Here is a 19,970-nt window from a genome sequence, read left to right as displayed (position 1 = left end):
GCTACAGCTAGGGCTGTGGCAACACGTTGATGTAATCGTGTACGTGAATACGTCAATAAACAAAACGTGCGTCCACGCGTCGCACCGTTTCACACAGCGTGCTTCATGAGAGCGTGAGCACCGCAGAGCGTGTTGCTTTTGTTTCGCCGCTCGTATATCAAGTTAGAGCGTGCACACTGCCTGCCTGAGCAGCGCTTGTCAGGCGCGTCTGAGCTGCGTGTCAGCTGCTGCACATATACAGAAACGGTGGCTTGCCGTTTTTTTACGCGTGATGCTCATGTTTGTTGACTCGATGCCACTTCATACTGCAGTTTAAAGTCTCTCTCTGTCACAGAGATGAGGAAATACAAAGATGTTTGTTTTACCTCAACTTCCCTTTCCCTTTCAAAACAAAAGCTATCTGACTCTCTGTGGAAAGAATGCCATCAGTTGCTGATACAATGCATTTTATTTTGAAACATTTACAGGATGGGGTTGTTAATGTGCAGGAGCTTGCACAACTTCATAAATGAGTGGAATATGTGCTTATAAATTTGAAAATACAGCACTCATATCAGCAGGCTGCAGTATGCCTTAAGGCCCAGTTAAGCTGGACTATTTTGATGCAGAAAGAATGTACTAGATGTAATTATTTCTGTTAGAGAAAAGTTATAGTTTTATTCAAGTTGTACTAATTTTACTGTAAGATGTTTTGTTGGACTTCTAGATTTGAGGTTTTGTTACTGTAACAAAGAGTAACCGTTTTGTTACTCCTCCTAAAATTGACTTGAATTTTACATTGTTTTATTTATTTTGCTGTAGGATTGCTAAATGTAGATTGCACTACATTCCTTTTACTTGAATGGAACAAGCTCTTGCAATAATTTTATTTTGGAGAGACCAGTTAAGACTGGGCTTTTGTTGGGGAATAATGCCCTGCAGTGTATGACAAGTTTTAAAATGTTATTATCGGCAAATTCGTTGTTATATTAATAGAGTAATAAAAAAATAATAGTTAGATCAATAAAAAAAAATCGATAGATTAATCAATTAATCGAAAAAATAATCGTTAGGTGCAGCCCTAGTTACAGCTCCCATCCTGATTTCAGCAAAAGTCAAGTCTATCACTTTTAAAAAGGAAAAAACTTCTCCAGGTAGCTTTGCGCAGGAGTAAAAGTGAACATATTGTGACCACACCATGATGTCACCCCAAGCTTGGAGTTTGATATTTTGGCCAGTCTTCTGGAGTCAGAAGTGACCACATTTGGACAAGAGGGTGGATCTGACTGAGACCCCGAGGACTGTGCCGTTGTAGTGACTTATCAATCACAAGGTATCATACCCTGATTTAACGTCTTTCTTACTCTAGATGGGACCATAACTTACAATATTAATGTTGAAACTAACAACTGAGACCATAAACTCATTAGAGACATGTTTACTGAGCTTTAAGTAAAGTGAACAGTAGGTTAATTTTTTTCATAGACCTCTATACAATCAGCCTTCTTCTTGGAACCAGTGGAATCGCCTCCCTCTGGCCATAAGAAAGAATGCCGGTTTAAGGCTTCACTTTTCAAACTATGTCCACTTCTTTTCATACAGTCTATGACATCAACCTTAAGTTGCACATAATTGCACAATTTCAACCTTATGCACACTAAAAGAAATGAAAAAACATCCTGCACACCATTAATCACTATCTTTGTCTACCGTGCTTCAGTTCCAATGAAGGTCTGAGGACCAAAATTATGAGTGATCAACGATGTGTAGTATTTTCTTTTTCTTTCATTTTTTTTTAACACTCAGTTTATGATCCGAAGCACCTGTCTCAAGTGAGACTGTCTGGAGTGCAAGACCTTTTTATACAGCTGTGGTAATGTGTCTCACCAGAAAGGTATTCAAGTTCAGATGTTTTCAAAAGGATGACGATAGCAGCTATGGACAAATATTTAATGTCAAATGTTTTGCTGGTAATGCATTTACAGCAGGCAAACATAAACAAGGTCAAGGTCATTAGTAGCACCAGTGGAGCTGTTCTCAGATCCTGGATAAGAATCCTGGAGGAGACCGGGGGCTTTCCCCCTGTTTTCTACCAAGGGATGTTTACTGTTTGTCGTCTCAGTGAAGTGGTGGAGCCTGGGCCATGACCCTTCTGTGGGCAAGATGTGAAGGCCTTGCTAAGTCTTCTGAGAGGAGGGAAATAACAACACGTGTCGCACTGTATATAACAATGGACAGTCAGACTTGAGGAAGAGCTATGTGACAAACAGGCTTGCGACTGGCCATTAAGCATCAAGAAGAGACAGTCCACAGTGCTCAGCAGGCTGGAATGATTGTTATATATTATTCTTGCCTCAGACAGTTCTCTGCTTTAATCACTGTGATGTGCGACAACCTAATTGTAAATTTTACAAGGTGACAGCCGCACATTGTTCACATTTTTGTGAGTTTGTGAGTCCATATGTGGGCTCCATCTGGAAATATGATAATGTGAGTGAGGCTCTGTGCACATCTGCTTTAAATCTGTAAATCTGTTAATGAAACAGCTGCAGTTTTATTTATATCCAGCATTATTCTCTTTTATCGTAATGGGTTGTATATTAAATGTGATACTATCTATCTGGGCTCTTTCATTTTATTAATCTAGGTGCGAATTGAGAAGAAATTGTGCAAACAAAAATAGGCCTTTTTGTCTTTTGCCCCTTCATATCCTTAACTTTACTGCTGTGATGACCCATTTTCAACATAAAGGTTGTTTAAATTTCATCTAATTTAATCTAATCTAAGAGTTTCCTGTCTGTATGTGCTCACATTACATACCTCACTACCACTACAGGCAGTGAGTAGAGTCTGTATTTATTTGGCTTGAGCTCCTGCCACCTCTTTCAGGTGTTATACTGTATAGAGAAAAAGAAGAAATGGATACTGTTAGTATCAGTTTCCTTCTTTGATGGTGGAAGGTGTTTATTTTATTTAATTAACAGGCTACATCTACTGTGCATAAAGCTTGGACCTGGATGCCAAAGGCAGATTTTTTTTAAGTAGGGTTGTGTGGGGTACTTATCCATAGACAATGTATTACATACAGTAGATTTACAGGAGATTTTCACTGCTGAACCTTAATGTCAGACAGTGATTTCCAACTGAAAAAGGAAGCCGTTATATTGCTCTCTTCAAAGCCAGACTCCATAGAGACAAACAGTGAGTCAACGCCGCTGAACACAGGAGCTGCTTGTCTACCGCTGCCTCAGTCAGTTATTTTTACTTGTGTTACTATGTGACTTTGACATTTAACTTTTAATTGATCAAGGCAGCAGTAGATCAGCAACTCCGATGTTCAGCAAGTCAAAAATGACTGTTTTTGTCATTGGAGTCTGGTGGCTTTGACAAGCGCATAGATGGGGAGCTGAAGCTTTAAACAGCTTCCACATCTGAATGGGCTTTCTAACGAAAAAGGTTTAGTGGTGAAAATACTTTCAACATAGTTTACACTTTAAAAAGTAATATTTTTCTCAGGTGGCTAAGATACATTTTTTTACTGACCCCAATCCACAGCAGTACATTGCTTAGCTTCCATGCTGGACTCTGACATCTACTGTAGATATATCTATCTAATGTAATGCGCTGACTATGGATTAATACTCCATACAACCTCACTTCAAAAAATCTGATCTCTCCCTTTTAATGACGTGAATTCTTGTGAGGAAAATGATTTATCCAAATGGCGTGTTAATCAGTAGTTTCTATTACCTTACTGTTTGTTTTGGATGTCATGGTTGTGAGAACACACTCTAGCAGACGCTAGCAATCTGTTGACTGATAAACTTGCTGAAGAAAAAAGCCACAAGCACAGAGATACACCCTCTGTGGAAGAGTAAAGACAGAGCTGCATTAAAAATGTCAGTGTTTTATCTCTGCCTGGTTACTGCAGATCTGCTAACTCTGGAAGATTCATGTGAAAGTCATTTTTTACAAGATCCAACTGTGCATTTTTCTAATCCCTCTGTGAATGCTGAGAGGATATATTATGCGAAAAGTGAGAGTGCTGCAGGATTCAGTAATAGTTCAGTGAGGAATTTGTGTTTGAGAGGTCTCATATGGTGGTAATAATGACACAGTGTGAAAGACTTACTACTCCTTTTTCAGGTTTGCCCTGCAGGAGAGATCGGTACCTGCAACTCCCTCTGCAGGGGTACAGTCTCTCTGAGCAGAAGGGAATTATTAAGGGGGGCACAGTAGTAAGCTTTAAACAAATACATCACATTGAACACGATAGGCTGTGTGTTAAAGCACTCGATGGATCCATTTTTATGGGTTGTCAGATGTATCAACAAGCCATTTATGTATACAAAAGCTGTGGTGGTCAGTGCAGGAACCTAGTCTACAATGCAGATCTCTGTCCAGCTGCTGTTTTTATTCACGCTGTAATAAAATATCTGTATATATTGTGATTTTAAAACTAAGTGTTTTTATTAAGAAGAAATTCAAAAAGCTTCACGAAGCCAGTGTTTCCATCTCAAACGCATTAGGGAGTTACACTTTTTGACATTCATCTGTGGTTAGTGCATAAAACTGCAAAAACTAAGAATTACTATGGTTTGACCTTGTTACTGAAAGCTTCTTTTTACATCCAACAAAGGCCAAGTAATGAAAAATTTGCTTTAACAAATCCTTTGCACACTAAATCCCAATAGAAGCACAAAGAATGTTGCGTTTCTATAGTTTTAGCTCCGTAGAGATTAAGACCAGTTTCTCTTACTAAAGCAGATGTGCAGCGAAAGATTTCATACAATGGCTTGCACTTGGCAGAACCATTGCATGCAGAGCAGCACTGTTGCATGCAAGAAAATATTTTAAACCAACTTCCTCAGTATGCAAGTGTATGCATGCTTTGGCACCATCCAGCTCCCTCTTTCTGTGTCCCTCCTGATGGGAACGAGAACCTATGGTCTGCAGAACCTGTGTGTGTGTGCATGAGTGTGTGTGTCTGTGTGTCTGTGGGTGTAGGTGTAGGTGTCTGTGTGTGTATGCGTGTGCGTGTGTGTTGAGCAAACAGCTATCAGACAGGAGCCGAGACCCTCCACCTCCACCCCCGCCGTCACCTCCACAGGCCTTTTCCTGCCTGTAGGGTGATTCCTGCCCCTGCGCTCCCTCCACTTCCTTCACACACATATCAGCCTCTAGCAGCGGTACCTCTTCCTGAATCTGGCTCAAGTTCTCTGGACACTGTGGACAAGCAACAACAGCTCATCCATCTCTCTCTATCTCTCTCTCTCTTTCTGTAACTCTCACTGACAATATGCCCCGTCTCACGCTATCTTTTGAACGTATCTTCTTTACATAATTTCCCCAGGTAACACCTTGTTGAATCGTGCTTCTGGGGCCTCCGCAACTAAGGTCTCAAGGCGCATTTGCACAAAATATCTGCTCTTGCATTTTTTCTGCCTTTCAGCACATCACTCCCAGGGTGTTATTCAACTTCCTTGAAAAAAAAAACGCCTGTTATATTCCAGACATGTTGGCTTGATTCAGCACCACTCCCTTTCCACAATTTCCTTGATACCCATGTTCCGATGGGACAGATATTCTATTTCTGTAATTAGGATTTGCGATGCTAACTAGCACAATAACAGCAATGAAAAAACAAATCTATTCCATCTTTAGCTTTGGACCATGGCTAACAAAATTTAAAAAAAATAAAACTATGATTGATATCATTAATTTTTCCATTTTAACAAAGAATGTGTAATTTGTGTTTTCAAACAGATAACATTAGAGCAATTTCAGCACTGTAGCCTGAGCTGAAGCCAACTCTTGAAACCAGAGACAGATGGACCAAAATGATCAATCTTAACCAACCTTGTATTCTTTTGGGGGCTGTATTTTATATACAAAACAAGCAGAAGAGGTCAAGTTCTCAGGTTTATATTCACCTTTATAAACAAGATTGCAAAACTTTTTCCCCCAATCTGGAAAATATTACCTCCCTCTCATGTTATTTACCTTACTGTGTCCGCTGGCTGGCCGAAATCATGTTATCCTATGATCCTGTACTGAGGAAACCTTTTCACATTAAACCTACATGGCTGTTATTATTAGAGCTTCCTTAGTCTGATCCAGAGGCTTTCCACAACACCAGTAATGAGTGTGTGTGTGTGTGTGTGTGTGTGTGTGTGTGTGTGTGTGTGTGTGTATATATACTGTAGATGGTAGATGACCTGTGCAAGGTCACTAGTTGGTACATAAACAACCCACCAACATCCCTGATTACATGGAGGGTTTGTTTGGTGTCAGATAGGGGTCACGCTGCTCTGCATCTGGTGATGGACCCAGATCACCCCATCCCTATTCCCAGTGCCCCAGCCTCCCCTCAGGAGGCACACTGGGACACTGGGGTTTGTTGGGGGGGTCACTCTGCCTCAGTTCAGGGCCATGCGTTTTTTCCAGTGGGACTGATGAATTGACAGGAAGAGAAAGTTTAGGAACATGTTACTACATTCCGATTACATTTGTGTGGGTTTAAGTGTGTGTATACAAACATTAGGCCAAATCTTTAACAAAACAGGAAACAGACGGAGCTATATGTAAGACATCCCAGAGTAGTTAATGGATGATGTAGTCTTAAAGTAAATAGCACCTTTTACTGCTAAAATACTCTGTTAGCTGTTATTGATCTTAGTTGAAAATAATCTTGGATACCGATTGCCTTGATAAAGTCAAGTAAATATGACCATAAATCTTAATCCATGTTTACTTTATATCTAATTGTGACATTTACTGCATTTACTTAATTTTGTGACGTTGTTGGAACTTAAAAATGAGAAGTAAAATGACCTTGTTCTTTCTCAGTGTTTGCAGCTCAGTAAACCAAGTTAGTGTGACTCAGGAGGATTTTGCCAATGATAAAGTCAGGAGATCTACAAGTTTTGTTTTGTTAACATATTTATAATGTCAGTATGTTTGTATATAATGTCAGAAATATGAAGTTGCTAAAACTTGGAGAGATTGATTTAATTAGACTTATCATATTTAAGTTGGAACAACTTCACGAAATTAAGTACATATGACTAAATTTTAAGTAAAGTTACTATTATATGATGTAAACATAAACTGACTAGTTATATTTATTTAAATTTTTCAAGGCAATCAGTGGCCTAGATTTCTTTAAGTAAAATCAACTTGTCAGATTTTATAGTGTAGTTATTGTGGCATATACAGTTATTGGTACAATGTCATGTAAGTAAATAATCCAAATTAAGATAAAATAAATACATTTACAATTTTAACAGGCTCATTAAAGACTGCTTGTATGGAGACACAATTTGCTGCATGGAAATAGGGGCCTTGGTTCAATACTCAGCACATTGTAGCTGCTGAGTCTTTAAAGTAGCAATGCAGACATGTTTCACTTTCATTAGCCACAAAAACAGGAACTGATTTTACATGTTTTGAAGGTCAAAGTACAACACATTAGGCTTTAAATTTGTCCATCAGCATACTATGAAGTAAACACATAAATGTCGCAAAATGATCAACTGGCCTTTCGGGTACCAGCAGTATATTTGTCCTGACAGGTAGGTAAGCTATAGTCATTTTTCTCAGCCACATTGCTTATGGCTTCGGTAGATATGTCAGCTGTTTTCTCCAGCTAACAAAAACATGCATGTTGCAGCTTTTCAGAGGTCTTGGGTATTGTAAGTTAACATTAAAACCATGTCAAGGCATGTGGAACGTCTGCCAAGTTGGATGGGATATTGTCATGGGAGCCATTAACACTAAAGAGTACCTTACACATTAACTCCTACTGTATGTGAAAGCAGCTGAAAAGAAGCTCAGCCAACACAGATTTGTATGAGAAAGCAGTGCTGTCAGAGTCATAACACACGAACCATTCTTGTGGCAGTATAAAATCAGCAACATGATTTTTGAAAATGTGATAAAATAAACAAATAAATGTAAAATGAATGCTGGCAAGAGCCTTTTCTCTTCAACGGTGCTGTCAATTGCTGAAGTTATGTCCATCATCATCGTCATCATCATCCACCAAGCCATCTTAACATGAGATTACATTATTCAAAGAGTGCCCTGAAGTTTCTGATGGGCAGCTGTTGTTCAGAGGTAGAACAGGTTGTCCTTTAATTGTAAAGGTTGGTGGTTCAATCCCTGGCTCTTCCAGTCTGCATGGCGATGTATTCTTGGGCAAGATACCGAACCCCCCCTTGGGGCGCCTGATGGCTAAGTGGTTGGAGCGGTTCCCCTATGTACAGAGGCTGTGCCCTTGCTGCAGCAGCCGCGGGTTTGAATACGGCCCTGGCCCTTTGCTGCATGTCTCCCCCCTCTCTCTCCCCCTTTTACACTCTCACTGTCCTGTCAATTAAAGGCAATAAACGCCCCCAAAAAAATCTTTAAAAAAAGATACCAAACCCCAAATTGCTCCCAATGGCTGTTCTATCAGTGTGTGAACATATATGAATGGGTAAAGACTGATTAGCTTAGCTACTTTGTACAGTAGCCTTGGCCACCAGTGTATGAATGTATGTGAATGTGAGTCATAGTGTGAAAGCACTTCAAGTGGTCAAAAATTACTAGGAAAGTGTGAAACAAGTGCAGTGCAAGTCCATTTAATGTAACTGTTTCATAAAGTTGGGGGACTTAAAAATGATAATTAATATTTTAAATCTAAATATATCCTCTTTTAGTTCTGCTTACTCTTCTTTCCCTGAAAACCCTAGCCACTACTTAAGAGCATCTATTCTTTGGACCTTCCATAGGTGGCTGAACAAACCATTCGTTCACTTGTATTGGAAGTAATATCGGAATATTTGGATGCTGATATCATCTCTGTAAACTGAAATTTGGCAAACACTATGGCTTAAACTTACCATGAAGTTGAGCATGGCTTTATAAGGCAAGTCTTGACTCACCACATCACAGTGGTGATGAAATTGCTGGTGGAGCCTCAGGAAATGGACAAAATCCATGGTAAACTTAAAACCTGTGTGCTTGTGTTTGTGTACAATATAGGTGGTGAGAGATCATGAATGTGTATACATCTTTCTAAGCATGTGTCATCGAGAGTTATATCATCTTACAGATATAATATGATACAGCATGTAGTACACAACTCCTACTGTATCTCATCAACTGTGCTCATCCCAGGCACCCTTTGGCCATGCTGACTTTGTATATTCTTGTCCTTGTCAAGTCATTTCCTATCATTCCATGTGTTCATCCATCTATTGGAGACATGTTGCCCTTAAGGTGGCAGTTCTTCTTTGTGAGAAAGTTTGCAGTGGAAAGTGACAGGATGTAAGGGAGAGAAAAGGAAGTGACATGCGACAAAAGATGGGAACCATTCATTGTGGTCTGAACACACTCCTGTCTCATTGTACTTCATGGCCTAGGAGGTAGTTCAGTGTCCTAAATCATTCTTTTAGTGCCGCATTTCCCAAATATGTTTCGTGCTGGTATGAATCTGGTGAAAGTCATAGATAGAAGATAGAGGTCATAGATTGTTTTTTTTACACCAGACCAAAGTGTCTTCATCCATGCCAGCCTGTGAGGCTTTAATAAGGCACAGCAGTCAACACGCTCACTATGACATTATTAAGATTCGGATGTTTAGCAGCAGTTTGGGGACTGGCCTGTAGTTATCATGGTCATTGGGGTAAAGACTAGGTTATTTTAGTGAGGGATGTGTAGTTGTAAATGTTAAAATTGGTTGGATAACTTTATAGCCTCTTTCCCACCGCACAAAAAAACAGCTAACATCTGGCTTTGAAAGGTAACAATCTGTATTCACATAAATGGAAACACAACACCCGCGTGGACACACTAATTTTAACCCCTTAACCAGTGACATGCAATGATATGTCGACTTAAATTACCATCCATCTCTGCCCAAGCAGCGCTCAAACATCAATCCAAATTAGTCTGCGCAAAGATTAAAAGAGAGATGGAGTAATTAAGGTTTTCACACTTAAAAAAAAACCAAACACATTCATACAGACTATAGCCAATTTGTGAGATTACCTGTCTTTAAAAACCCATGTAGACATGTTAATTTTGGTGCAAAAGGGGTATATGTGTTAAGCAATTATTTAGATGTGATTCAAATGTTAGTTATTTTGATATGATCATGATAATTTGATAACTTTTCATCCAATAACTGTTGGGACATTTCTCTTTAAAGTATAAATGCCAAGACAAAAATACAAGGGTTCACAATTTGAATTTGTCTACTGGTCACCTTATATGTCTTAACCAAATTTCATCCCAAAATCATCTAATAATTGTTGAAATATTTTAGTGTGGACCAAAGTGACAGACCAACTTTGAGCTACGTCGCTAGCATGCTGAAACGTATGTGTGAGTTTGTGTTGATTTCTTTCCCCCTTTCTCTCTTATTTATTTATTCATTTATTTAGCTAAACCAAAACATTGATTTTGGCATGATCTTGGATTTATTCATCCTTATCCACATTCCACCAGGAACAACTGGAAACTGGGTTCCCAGTTGAAAATGTAGCTGGGTTGATAGTGTGTGAAGATTTTAGGTTGTCACCATGTGGTATTTCAAATCTACTTGCTTTTAAAAAACCAATTCAGAACCCTCATAGACGTAATACTGGAGTTATCAGGGATTTACAGTACGTTATCTTCGGGGAAATCCGACTTTGTAAGATGGGGGTCTTTTAATTCCACTAATAATGCTCACACACATGCTTTATCTCAAAATCTGTCTTTGTGTCTTTCATCATCTCATTCACCCTATCGCTTAAAACGTGTTTCTCTCACACGCACAAACACTCATGTAATCACACGTTCAAGCGAACACTCACACGTGGTTCATGTCCCTGTAGGTTTCCATGATCCCTGGGAAGGGTTTCTTTATCAGACAACATGGGGTACATTGGTCAGGGGTTTGTAAGTGCACTCGAGGGGGGGTGATTTAGAGGTCCTGAGAGGTGTGACTGACACCCTTGCTTAGGCTCCCAGGGCCCAGCAGGATCAGTGCGTGTGGAGCTGGGCCAGTCCGCCACACAATGAGAGGAAATGGGAATTTAATACAAACTTTCTCACAAAGTCTCAGAGACCTCCCGCCTCTGTTGCCGGCCTCACTTCCAGACACCCCCAGCTTCGCCATCACCACCTCCACTATAACCACAACAAAACGTCAGAAACAACTAAAACATGCCCAGGAGTGTGCTGCTATAAATTTGCTGTTTGACACGATTTAGGTGACATTTCCCCACAAGGATTTTTCTCAATGGAGTTTGTTAAATATTTTGCTTGTAACAGCAGCTACAGAATAAAATGTAACAGACAAGCATGGATTCAAAGATTTCCATTTTTTGTAATTACATTATGAAGATGAATTGAAAATCTGATTATTTAGTTATCGTCAGTGACGGAAGAAGAACTCACATCTTTTACTTAAGTAAAGGTACTATTACAGCACTGTGAAAATACTCTGTTACAAGTAAAAGTTGTACATTAAAATTGCTGCTTAAGTAAAACTAAGTATGAATCCTCAGGAACATGTACTTAAAGTATTAAAAGTAAAATTATACAATATAGAAAAATCTTTAAAAATGATAAGAAAACAACATACCCAAAAAAGTCAATATAAAAAAAATAGAAGAAACTCAAAATTATTTTTTTTTAAAAATCACACCCCAAAACTCAAATTTATTAATCCAAAACTGAAAATAACACACCCTAAAAATTAAACACTTTAGGGGGAAAAGACACCACCCAAAACTCAAAATTATTTAAAAAAATAAAACCTAAATTTAAGTTACCATTTTGGATTTTATATAAAGGCATTAACTGCACTTGTATAGCTGTTTCCTAATCTTGCGACCACTCAAGCGCTTTAACACTACATGTCACATTCACCCATTCACACACACATTCACACACTGATGGCCAAGGCTACCATACATGGTGCCACCTGCTACTCAGTAACCATTCATACGTACTCACATACCGATGGTGCAGCATCGGGGGCAATTAGGGGTTCATTATCTTGCCCAAGGATACTTGGACATGTTGACTGGAGGAGCTGGGGATTGAACCACCTACATTTCGATTAGAGGACAACCCAGTCTACCTCTGAGCCACAGCCACATGCACAACTATTGTCACTAGTTCACTTCAATGAAAAGATGCATTAGATTGTCACAGTAATGCAAAGGTGCAAAACTTAATCTCAAGTTTAAGAAACACCACTTTCTCTTTCTTTCTTTCTTTCTTTGATTGTTTGGAGTATTGAACTAAATGTTTGTTCTACTGTTGTTATAATGCCCGAGGAAGCAATATGTTTTAACTTGGCCAGGAGACAAACTGAGCCCTGTCTTTGTCTGGTATGTCATAAAGCAAGCGGCAGTCACTCTAACAACAAACAGTTCATAATTACTATAGAGCAACAAAGACTTTTGGATACAATGGCTAATGTCTGAGGAGCACAGTGTGTCCTCCACCCTGCATGTCCACCCCACCAGAATAATTTCCTTCACATACACACAAACACACATGCACGGGCACACAATTAGTATTCTGCACACATGGAGTTACACACGTGCATGCTTTCAGTCTGTTTCACAACAATGCACCATCACATATGGACAAACATGGTCATGCACATATACATGATACGCACTCACAGAGAAGCACACACCCTTGGTTTCTGGCTCCTAACAGTCTTAATGCAGCCAGAGGCATCTGTGTTGACCCAGCCTTTGGTCTTTTCCCCTTTGGTTTCCTTTAGAGGCTCCACCAAGCTGAGTCTGCAGCACGCAGCACTTTTCTCTCTCTTATTTCTCTGCTCTTCTTCCTTTGCACTGCTCCTCCTTTTTTTTAAGTTAATTATAATGACAGAGTGCAATGATTATCAGAAAATTGCCTCAATTTATGTGCAAAACTAGTTTGTTTACAAACTTTTGGCTATACCGTGCATGGACATGTGTTGCACCCAGATTTGTGCATTCTGCTCCTGACAGTTCAGTATCACTGTTTTCATTGTCCATTCCTGTCAGTGGGAGTTTTTGAAATGCGTGCAGAGGAAATACGATGGTCTTTTAAAAGAAGTTGTTCTGGCTTCTGAGCTGCACAGGTCACATTAACAGGTCAAGGGGACAATACAGATCTGAGCCAAGACCCTTTGTTTGCCAAGAATCAAAATGGAAACACTGTGATTTGCAGACAAAACAGTTCCAAACTGGGTGTAGCCATTTCAATTTTTGATTTGATTCATTTCTTTTTTTATCACAGCTAATTGAACAAGCAGCAGGACATCTCCTTTGATTATACTGTGGTTCTCAGAGTGTCACTCATGCATTTTTTTATTGGAAATTGTAGGATTCACAATTATTTACTTTTTCAGGCGTGGCCACACTTTGCAAATAATTACATTATTTCATTCTGTGTTTTTTGACAATCCAGTAAACAACAGAATAGTCCTTGCAGGCCAAAAAAAACCAAAAGCTCCTGAAATTGAAAACAGGATATTTGAAACAATAAGAAGTTGAGTCAACTTCAAGTCAATTGTCTGGAGCAGCGAGGAAATGTAAAGAAAACATCGAATCAGCTCGACAGTTTTTGCAGAGAAAATGAGAAAAGGCGCATGCAGTTGTTTCAAAGTGAGACAGTGCAGCACTCTTAAAAGATTGGGGCAGAAATGGCAGAATAGACACAACAAGCATATTGTTCATCATTTCCTGAGGTTGACTGATTATAACAGAGAGGGAAGGAGGGAGGCTGACCATAAAAGCTGCAGGGATTGTAACCAAGTCATTGAAGTGAAAGAACAAAGCTGTTGCATTTGGCAAAACATGATACCAGCTGCTGCTGCATTTGGTGTTCCAGCTATATTATCTTGAAAAAAAAAAAATCAGGGTAGCAATAAAATGCAATGTCAGCCTCAGAGGACACATTGGAGCATGCAGAGTGCATGTGGGGTTCACACAAATGCATGTAAAATATGGGTAGCTGTAGAGTATTGTGGTTGAGAACACAATTATCAGCATGTTGTTGATGTATTTTGATTAAATGCAGTCTGACAATCTCCAAACATGTTCAATCTCATGTGCAAAAATCCTGGTGCCTCGCGTTTTGCGACATGAAAACAAGTGTACAATATATTTCTTACAACACAGAACTAAGATAGACATGTAAACATTTCAGAAATACTAAAACCTATTACAATATAGTTAATACTACCCTAAAGTAAAATAGAATCATAAACATTTTAATGCGATCAGCACACTGTCATTTCACTGCTAAAACAGAGTACATCCGTAAGACGACATAGAATCAGTTGTATGCAAAGTCAATCAGAGTGGTTGGCACTATATTGGAGCAAAACGTGACAAAGTTTAAACTCATAAATACATTAATCGGATCGGGGAGGTCTGGAGCGCCAGCAGTCCTCCGCTGTCTGGTGACGCTCTTCCTTCCTTTCCCACCCAGAGAAAGCTGAGCTTTCCCTAAAGTCCAGCTCTGCACTTAGTGTGACGGACTGTGATACACTCTCTGAAAGCTATACGGGACCGCTGTAGTCGTTACCGAAGTGATTTTACACCTGAACTGGAGCTCAGGGTTGTTCGCCAAGTTATGCGTAAAAAAGCGCAGCGCTCGCCGTAGCGTCACCGTTTTGGATGTACATCTTTCTCTGTAAATCTGATTTAGTAACGACATCATTTTCCTAATGGGGATTATAAATACCATGAGGATTTTGTGGGTGTTTGTATTATGGTTCCTTGATGTATCAAGTAAGTGGGATCTTATTTTAATGCTGTTTGAGTACTTCTTAAACGGAGCAAAATATTAAAGTCGGCTTTCTTTCCGCAGAAATGCGATGTATATTTAAATTTCTCACCGAGTCTAAATTATTTGATAAATATATCGTTGAATAACATAATTTTTAATTATGTATATTTTGTTAAAGTCGTAAATACCCTCGGACTGAAGAGTGTGGATGTGTGATCCTTTGGGAAAACAGGAGCTCATCCATGTTTCCTGCTATTGTTCTGTGGATCTGGGGCTTAAGTATCAGAGTGAAGGAATGTTGGACAAAATGTTATTATTGGGTTCAGCTCTTTTATTCAAATAACCACATTCCTGAGGGCTTTTTTGCTTTTTTGATCTGATATTTTGAAAGATAGACTGTTGTTGATATTGTTTCTCAATCCTCAACTCAGGTGTCAGTGTGTGACATGTTGTAAGTCAAAGACTTTTGTAACAAATACATCGAGACTCAAGACCTTACTCTTACTTGTGGCAGAAACAGACACGTGTGGACTACAAACTATATTTTTCTGCTATGACTTTTGTTCTGTATTTGTACTTTGTGTTCAGATGGTCTACAGAATGAGTTTGTAAACTGTGTCAGGTGTGTAAAAAGAGGTTGACATCATTCTGTATGATTTAATCCAAAAGAGGAACTATTCTCTAGAGCATGTGATAATCAGATGTTGTCTGTTGTGAGCTATCTTTAATGTTAAAAACAGGATTTCTTCAGATTTTTTAATCAGAATACAAACATTTGTATAGAAGCCTGTGCCAAATTTTGCTGTATGAAGTGTGAGCACTACAAAAAGCCATCAAAGATACACTGAGACAGATTTTAGAACCAGCTGTACAATATTTTATTGGTGTCACCTAGTTTTACAAAAAAATCCAGTACACCTGCAATAGAAATGTTCAAAACCACATATATTTTCTGTTCTTGTGTGATTAAAATAAGTTAAAGCACAATTCATATTCTCATTCTACTAATTTCACATAAGAAATATATATGTATCAGGGTGATGGTAAAGCTCCTCACTAAAATGATTTGTGTATCCTTGTTATCATGTTAAGCTCGGAATGACCAATAACCTTTATGTGCCGTAAAACCTCAATAAATAGACTGGGCTATCATCTCTTTAAATCAATGAACTCAATAGGCTTATTTTTGGTACAGGCATCTATATGGGAACGGCTATTAATTCCTTTCACACAAAACTGTTGCTCAGCAAATCTTTAAATACAATCACAGTGTTTATTTAACCCTTTGAAACCTAGGCAAATTGGTTTTTTTTCCCAAAAAACATAGGAAGAAGGTAATCAGCAACAAAAGAAGAGCCAGAAGTTGGCAACAAAAAAAAACTGTAAAAAGTAATAAAAATAAATAAATATTACGTGAAAATTTGCTGGTAAAAAAAAAAATCAAAGTGAGAAGTTTTATGGTATGTCAAACAGTTTCCAACATAATGTCCTGTCCGTCCCCCAGATGCTGTGATCGACTTGACCATGATCTCCACAGTGAAGGTCACCAACGTCAATCACTTCTCCATCTCCTGTATCAATGGAGAGCGCAGCCCTGCCCAGGTTGAGCTGGACATCAAGAGGGACAACAAAATCCTCATATTTCCCAAGAAGCCAAATTTCAAAGTTCATAAGCCTAGGAACAAGGAGGCTGTGGCCAGAGACTTCCGTGATCTGGATAATATCGGTATCTTCTACTGTGAATCCACTCAGGAAGTTCCTCCACTTGAGACGGCCACAATGATCAATAACTTTCCCAGAGGTGGGTAGAAACTGGGAGTTTGTGCTAGTCAGGTCTAAACTATGACTCTACAGTTTTTATATCCATCCAGACTGAATGCTGTGTCATGGAAGATAATGATGTATCTGTGTTCATGTACAGCAAATTTTGTCCCAACTCACCTCACACTGACTGCTAACAAAGGAGAGACCGTTAACCTCAGCATGCAGCTAGTCAGCTCCCAAAAGAGAGATGTGACCTGGAAGTACAACGGTAAATCACTTAACACAACTCCAGAGATGCATAGGAAATTTATCGCACAATAAGAGGCCATACACTCCCAGGTTTTTGATAAAAGATCTTGTGCAGAAACGAATAGATGACTATGTTTTCAACCCATGGAAAATTATTCCCATGATGTTTTTGTGTTTCATGCAGGAAACTACTATTACATGACACACTGGAACGATGTGGTCAATCGCACTGCGATACTCACTGTGGAGAATGCAGCTTTTGCCAATCAAGGCATCTACAGTGCCAGCTATGTCGGGGACAGCCCTCTCCAGGGAGCCTGGATGAGGCTCATTGTCAGAGGTGTGTTGGGTTCTGACACTCACACACTAAGAGACAGAAACACACACATATGTACATTTACACACTGAGGGTCAGATTGTATGGAGGCTTTTACGGCATCAGTCTTCTCAATCAACCATCAACCAAAAAAGCATATTACAACAAATGTCAAATATATCTTTAACACTTTTTTTTAAATAACTAATAAAACAAGTGGGAGATGATTTTGAACTTATTGAATTTGAGCTTTAGCATAATGACATGTTTAAGAGAGACAGCACATGTTTTATTTCCTGTAGGTCATTATTGTAAATAGACATTAGCAGTAACAACACCATCTCCACCCTCCACCTGCTCTGCTTTGAGATTCCCCTATTCCCTCTCTCTGTGTCTTAACTAGATACAGTGGGGGGGGGGGCATTTTACGACATAGTTGTATCCCTATTCAATACAAAGCACAGAAAGCCAAAATATATCTTAATTATATGATATGCACTTGAAGCCATTACAAGGTTCTGTAAGATGGCCAATGGCGAATGCAGTCAGAAAGTTATCAAGGGTTCAATAGACTGAAAGCTTTCAACTTTACAGGCATGTTTAACAAACTGCACATACTCAAGAAGGGCATAACATGTGTGGATTTTGCAGCTCACACTTCGTTGTGATATAGCTGTTTTCTAAGGAAAGAAAACTCTTTTTATGTATAGATTGTCCTAGTATGAAGTGGGGTCCTTACTGTGACAAAGACTGTCCAGAGTGTCTCAATGGCGGAGTGTGTCATGATGTCGACGGAGACTGTATCTGCCCTCCAGGGTTCATGGGAACGCGCTGTGAGACAGGTTTGTACTTAACTCAATTACAGGACAGTAAAGTAGAAATGACAGACACAGACAGAGAGTGAGAGGGAGGGGATGTGTATAAAGTTAGATATTTTTGCTCTGTAGTTGAGCTAAATGCTAATGCCAGCTTGTGAATGTGTTCACAGTGATAATGCTAGCATGTTGATGATTAGCAGGTGTAATTCTTACCATGTTATCACTTTATTTTAGTTTGTTAGCTTGCCAACATTTTCTAATTATTACTTAATAGAAAGTACAGTTTAAGCTGATGGGGATCACATTTGTTTAGCAGGTATTTGGTCATAAACCAAAAGTAATAACCCAACAATAAAGTAAAACATAATGTAAAACACTAAAACTGGGTCAAAATAACCCATTGTCTTGGGTTTGATTTGTGACCATAGACTGTGAAATTAATGGATGTAGTCATTATGATGTCACCAATTGATCGAGATTGGCATTGTGGTTTTGCCGCCTTGTTTTCTGGAGCCAGAACTGACCAAATTTGGAAAAGAGGTTGGAGCTGTGGATGAGCAAGGGGTAGATCTGACTGAGAACCCAAGGTGACACCTTGCGTACAGTCTGTTTTAAAGAAATCAAGCCAAAGAGCAACTTACCAAAAGTTGCCCCCAAAAATAGTAAAAAAAATTAGTTAGAAAAAAAGAAAAATGAACAGTAAAAAACAACAAACAAGAAAACAATGTTTTTTGTTTATTTATTTATTTATTTTAATTATAAGAGTGATCAATATAGTTTCCCATTCATTTTTCCTGGTTTTCCAAAAATATCTAATAATAACCCCCAGTTTCAGGTAATTTCCTTATATTTCCTAATGTTTTACTTTTCATTTCTTTCTTCTATTTCTTTTTTTGCCATTTATGGGACATGTCTTGACATGTTCCTTATTTTGTTTTTACCAATGTTGTCAAAAGAAATCAAACCAATTTTCTTAGGTTTTAGAGGTTTAAATCCTGGTGAAAATGGTCTGCAGCACAAGAAAACTGATGACTTCATTTAAATGGCAGACAATCAACATTACATCTTAACTGCTTTTTGGTTATGACTTTGCCTTAACTGTTTGTCTTATAATATTGCAATCAAATATAACTATAAAATCAAGATCCGTGGATGACAAATGAGTATCCTTGCTGACTAGGTTCTCTTTCCTCTGGTGTTTTGCAAGGCAGGTTGAGGCATGATACAGCAAAACTCGAGGAATTTAAATAAACACATTTGTGAATTTATCTTTCTCTGATGGTTTGCAGCCTGCAGAGAAGGAATGTTTGGCCGAAACTGCCAGGAGTCATGTGACTCCACGCTGAACTGCAAGGGGCTTCGCTTCTGCCTACCAGACCCTTACGGGTGCTCCTGCGCCAGCGGCTGGTTTGGGAACCGCTGTGAGGCGGGTGAGCACTGCATCTCCTAAATTTGTCCCTGTATTTTCAGTTCAAGTGGTATGCATTTAGGTTTAAAAGCATGGTTTTTACTCTTTTGTGTGCCAGCCTGCTATAATGACATGTATGGACCAGACTGCAGACTGACATGTAAATGCCAGAATGGAGGAGTTTGCAACCGTTTCAGTGGATGCCAGTGTCCTACAGGTTGGAGAGGACAGAACTGTGAGAAGTCCGGTAGGTATCACCACATCATATTAATCCTTATTTTGCTGGATGGCTCATCTATGGAATGCAATTGACTTCATTGATACTGTTTTTATATTCTTCTCCTCATCACTGCAAAGCATATTTCCATTTTCATCCTTCCATCATGACAGCAAACATTTGGTAACATACACAAGTTAGAAAAAAATAAATAGCATTCAATTTAATTAATCTATTTCACCACACAAGCTGGCTTTATCAGGGTTTATCATAGAAACCCAAAGGGGAAGTCAGCATGCCTGGATTGAGGTTGGTTTGATCAAATTGCATGTAATCCATGAGTTTGTGACTGTATTTTCTTTTAATTTTAAGTTTTGAAGCCCTTGTGTCTGCACCAGAAACAGAGTGCACTTTTCTTGTTTTTTGATGCATAAGATAACATAAAAC

The 19,970-nt window shown here is 38.9% G+C and overlaps 1 protein-coding gene across 3 annotated transcripts in view; it reads left to right on the top strand.

Annotated features, from left to right (window-relative positions):
- The window catches only part of tie1 (tyrosine kinase with immunoglobulin-like and EGF-like domains 1), a 49,045-nt gene that overhangs the window by 9,945 nt on the left and 19,130 nt on the right, over positions 1–19,970 (top strand). For 2 of the 3 annotated variants that reach the window (XM_042514533.1, XM_042514520.1), the window contains exons 1-7: positions 14,489–14,753; positions 16,256–16,552; positions 16,673–16,783; positions 16,949–17,104; positions 17,791–17,922; positions 19,188–19,328; positions 19,425–19,553. In XM_042514533.1, coding sequence (XP_042370467.1) covers positions 14,690–14,753; positions 16,256–16,552; positions 16,673–16,783; positions 16,949–17,104; positions 17,791–17,922; positions 19,188–19,328; positions 19,425–19,553 — 1,030 coding nt within the window. In that variant the 5' untranslated portion in view covers positions 14,489–14,689. Of the gene's footprint in view, positions 1–14,488; positions 14,754–16,255; positions 16,553–16,672; positions 16,784–16,948; positions 17,105–17,790; positions 17,923–19,187; positions 19,329–19,424; positions 19,554–19,970 lie in introns of those variants that run through there. The other variant, XM_042514527.1, reaches the window with a different exon arrangement.

Source organism: Plectropomus leopardus, chromosome 3, assembly GCF_008729295.1.
Source record: "Plectropomus leopardus isolate mb chromosome 3, YSFRI_Pleo_2.0, whole genome shotgun sequence".
Classification (NCBI taxonomy): domain Eukaryota; kingdom Metazoa; phylum Chordata; class Actinopteri; order Perciformes; family Serranidae; genus Plectropomus; species Plectropomus leopardus.
The sequence above is the reverse complement of the archived record's forward strand: the minus strand, read 5'-3'. Positions and strand labels throughout refer to the sequence as shown.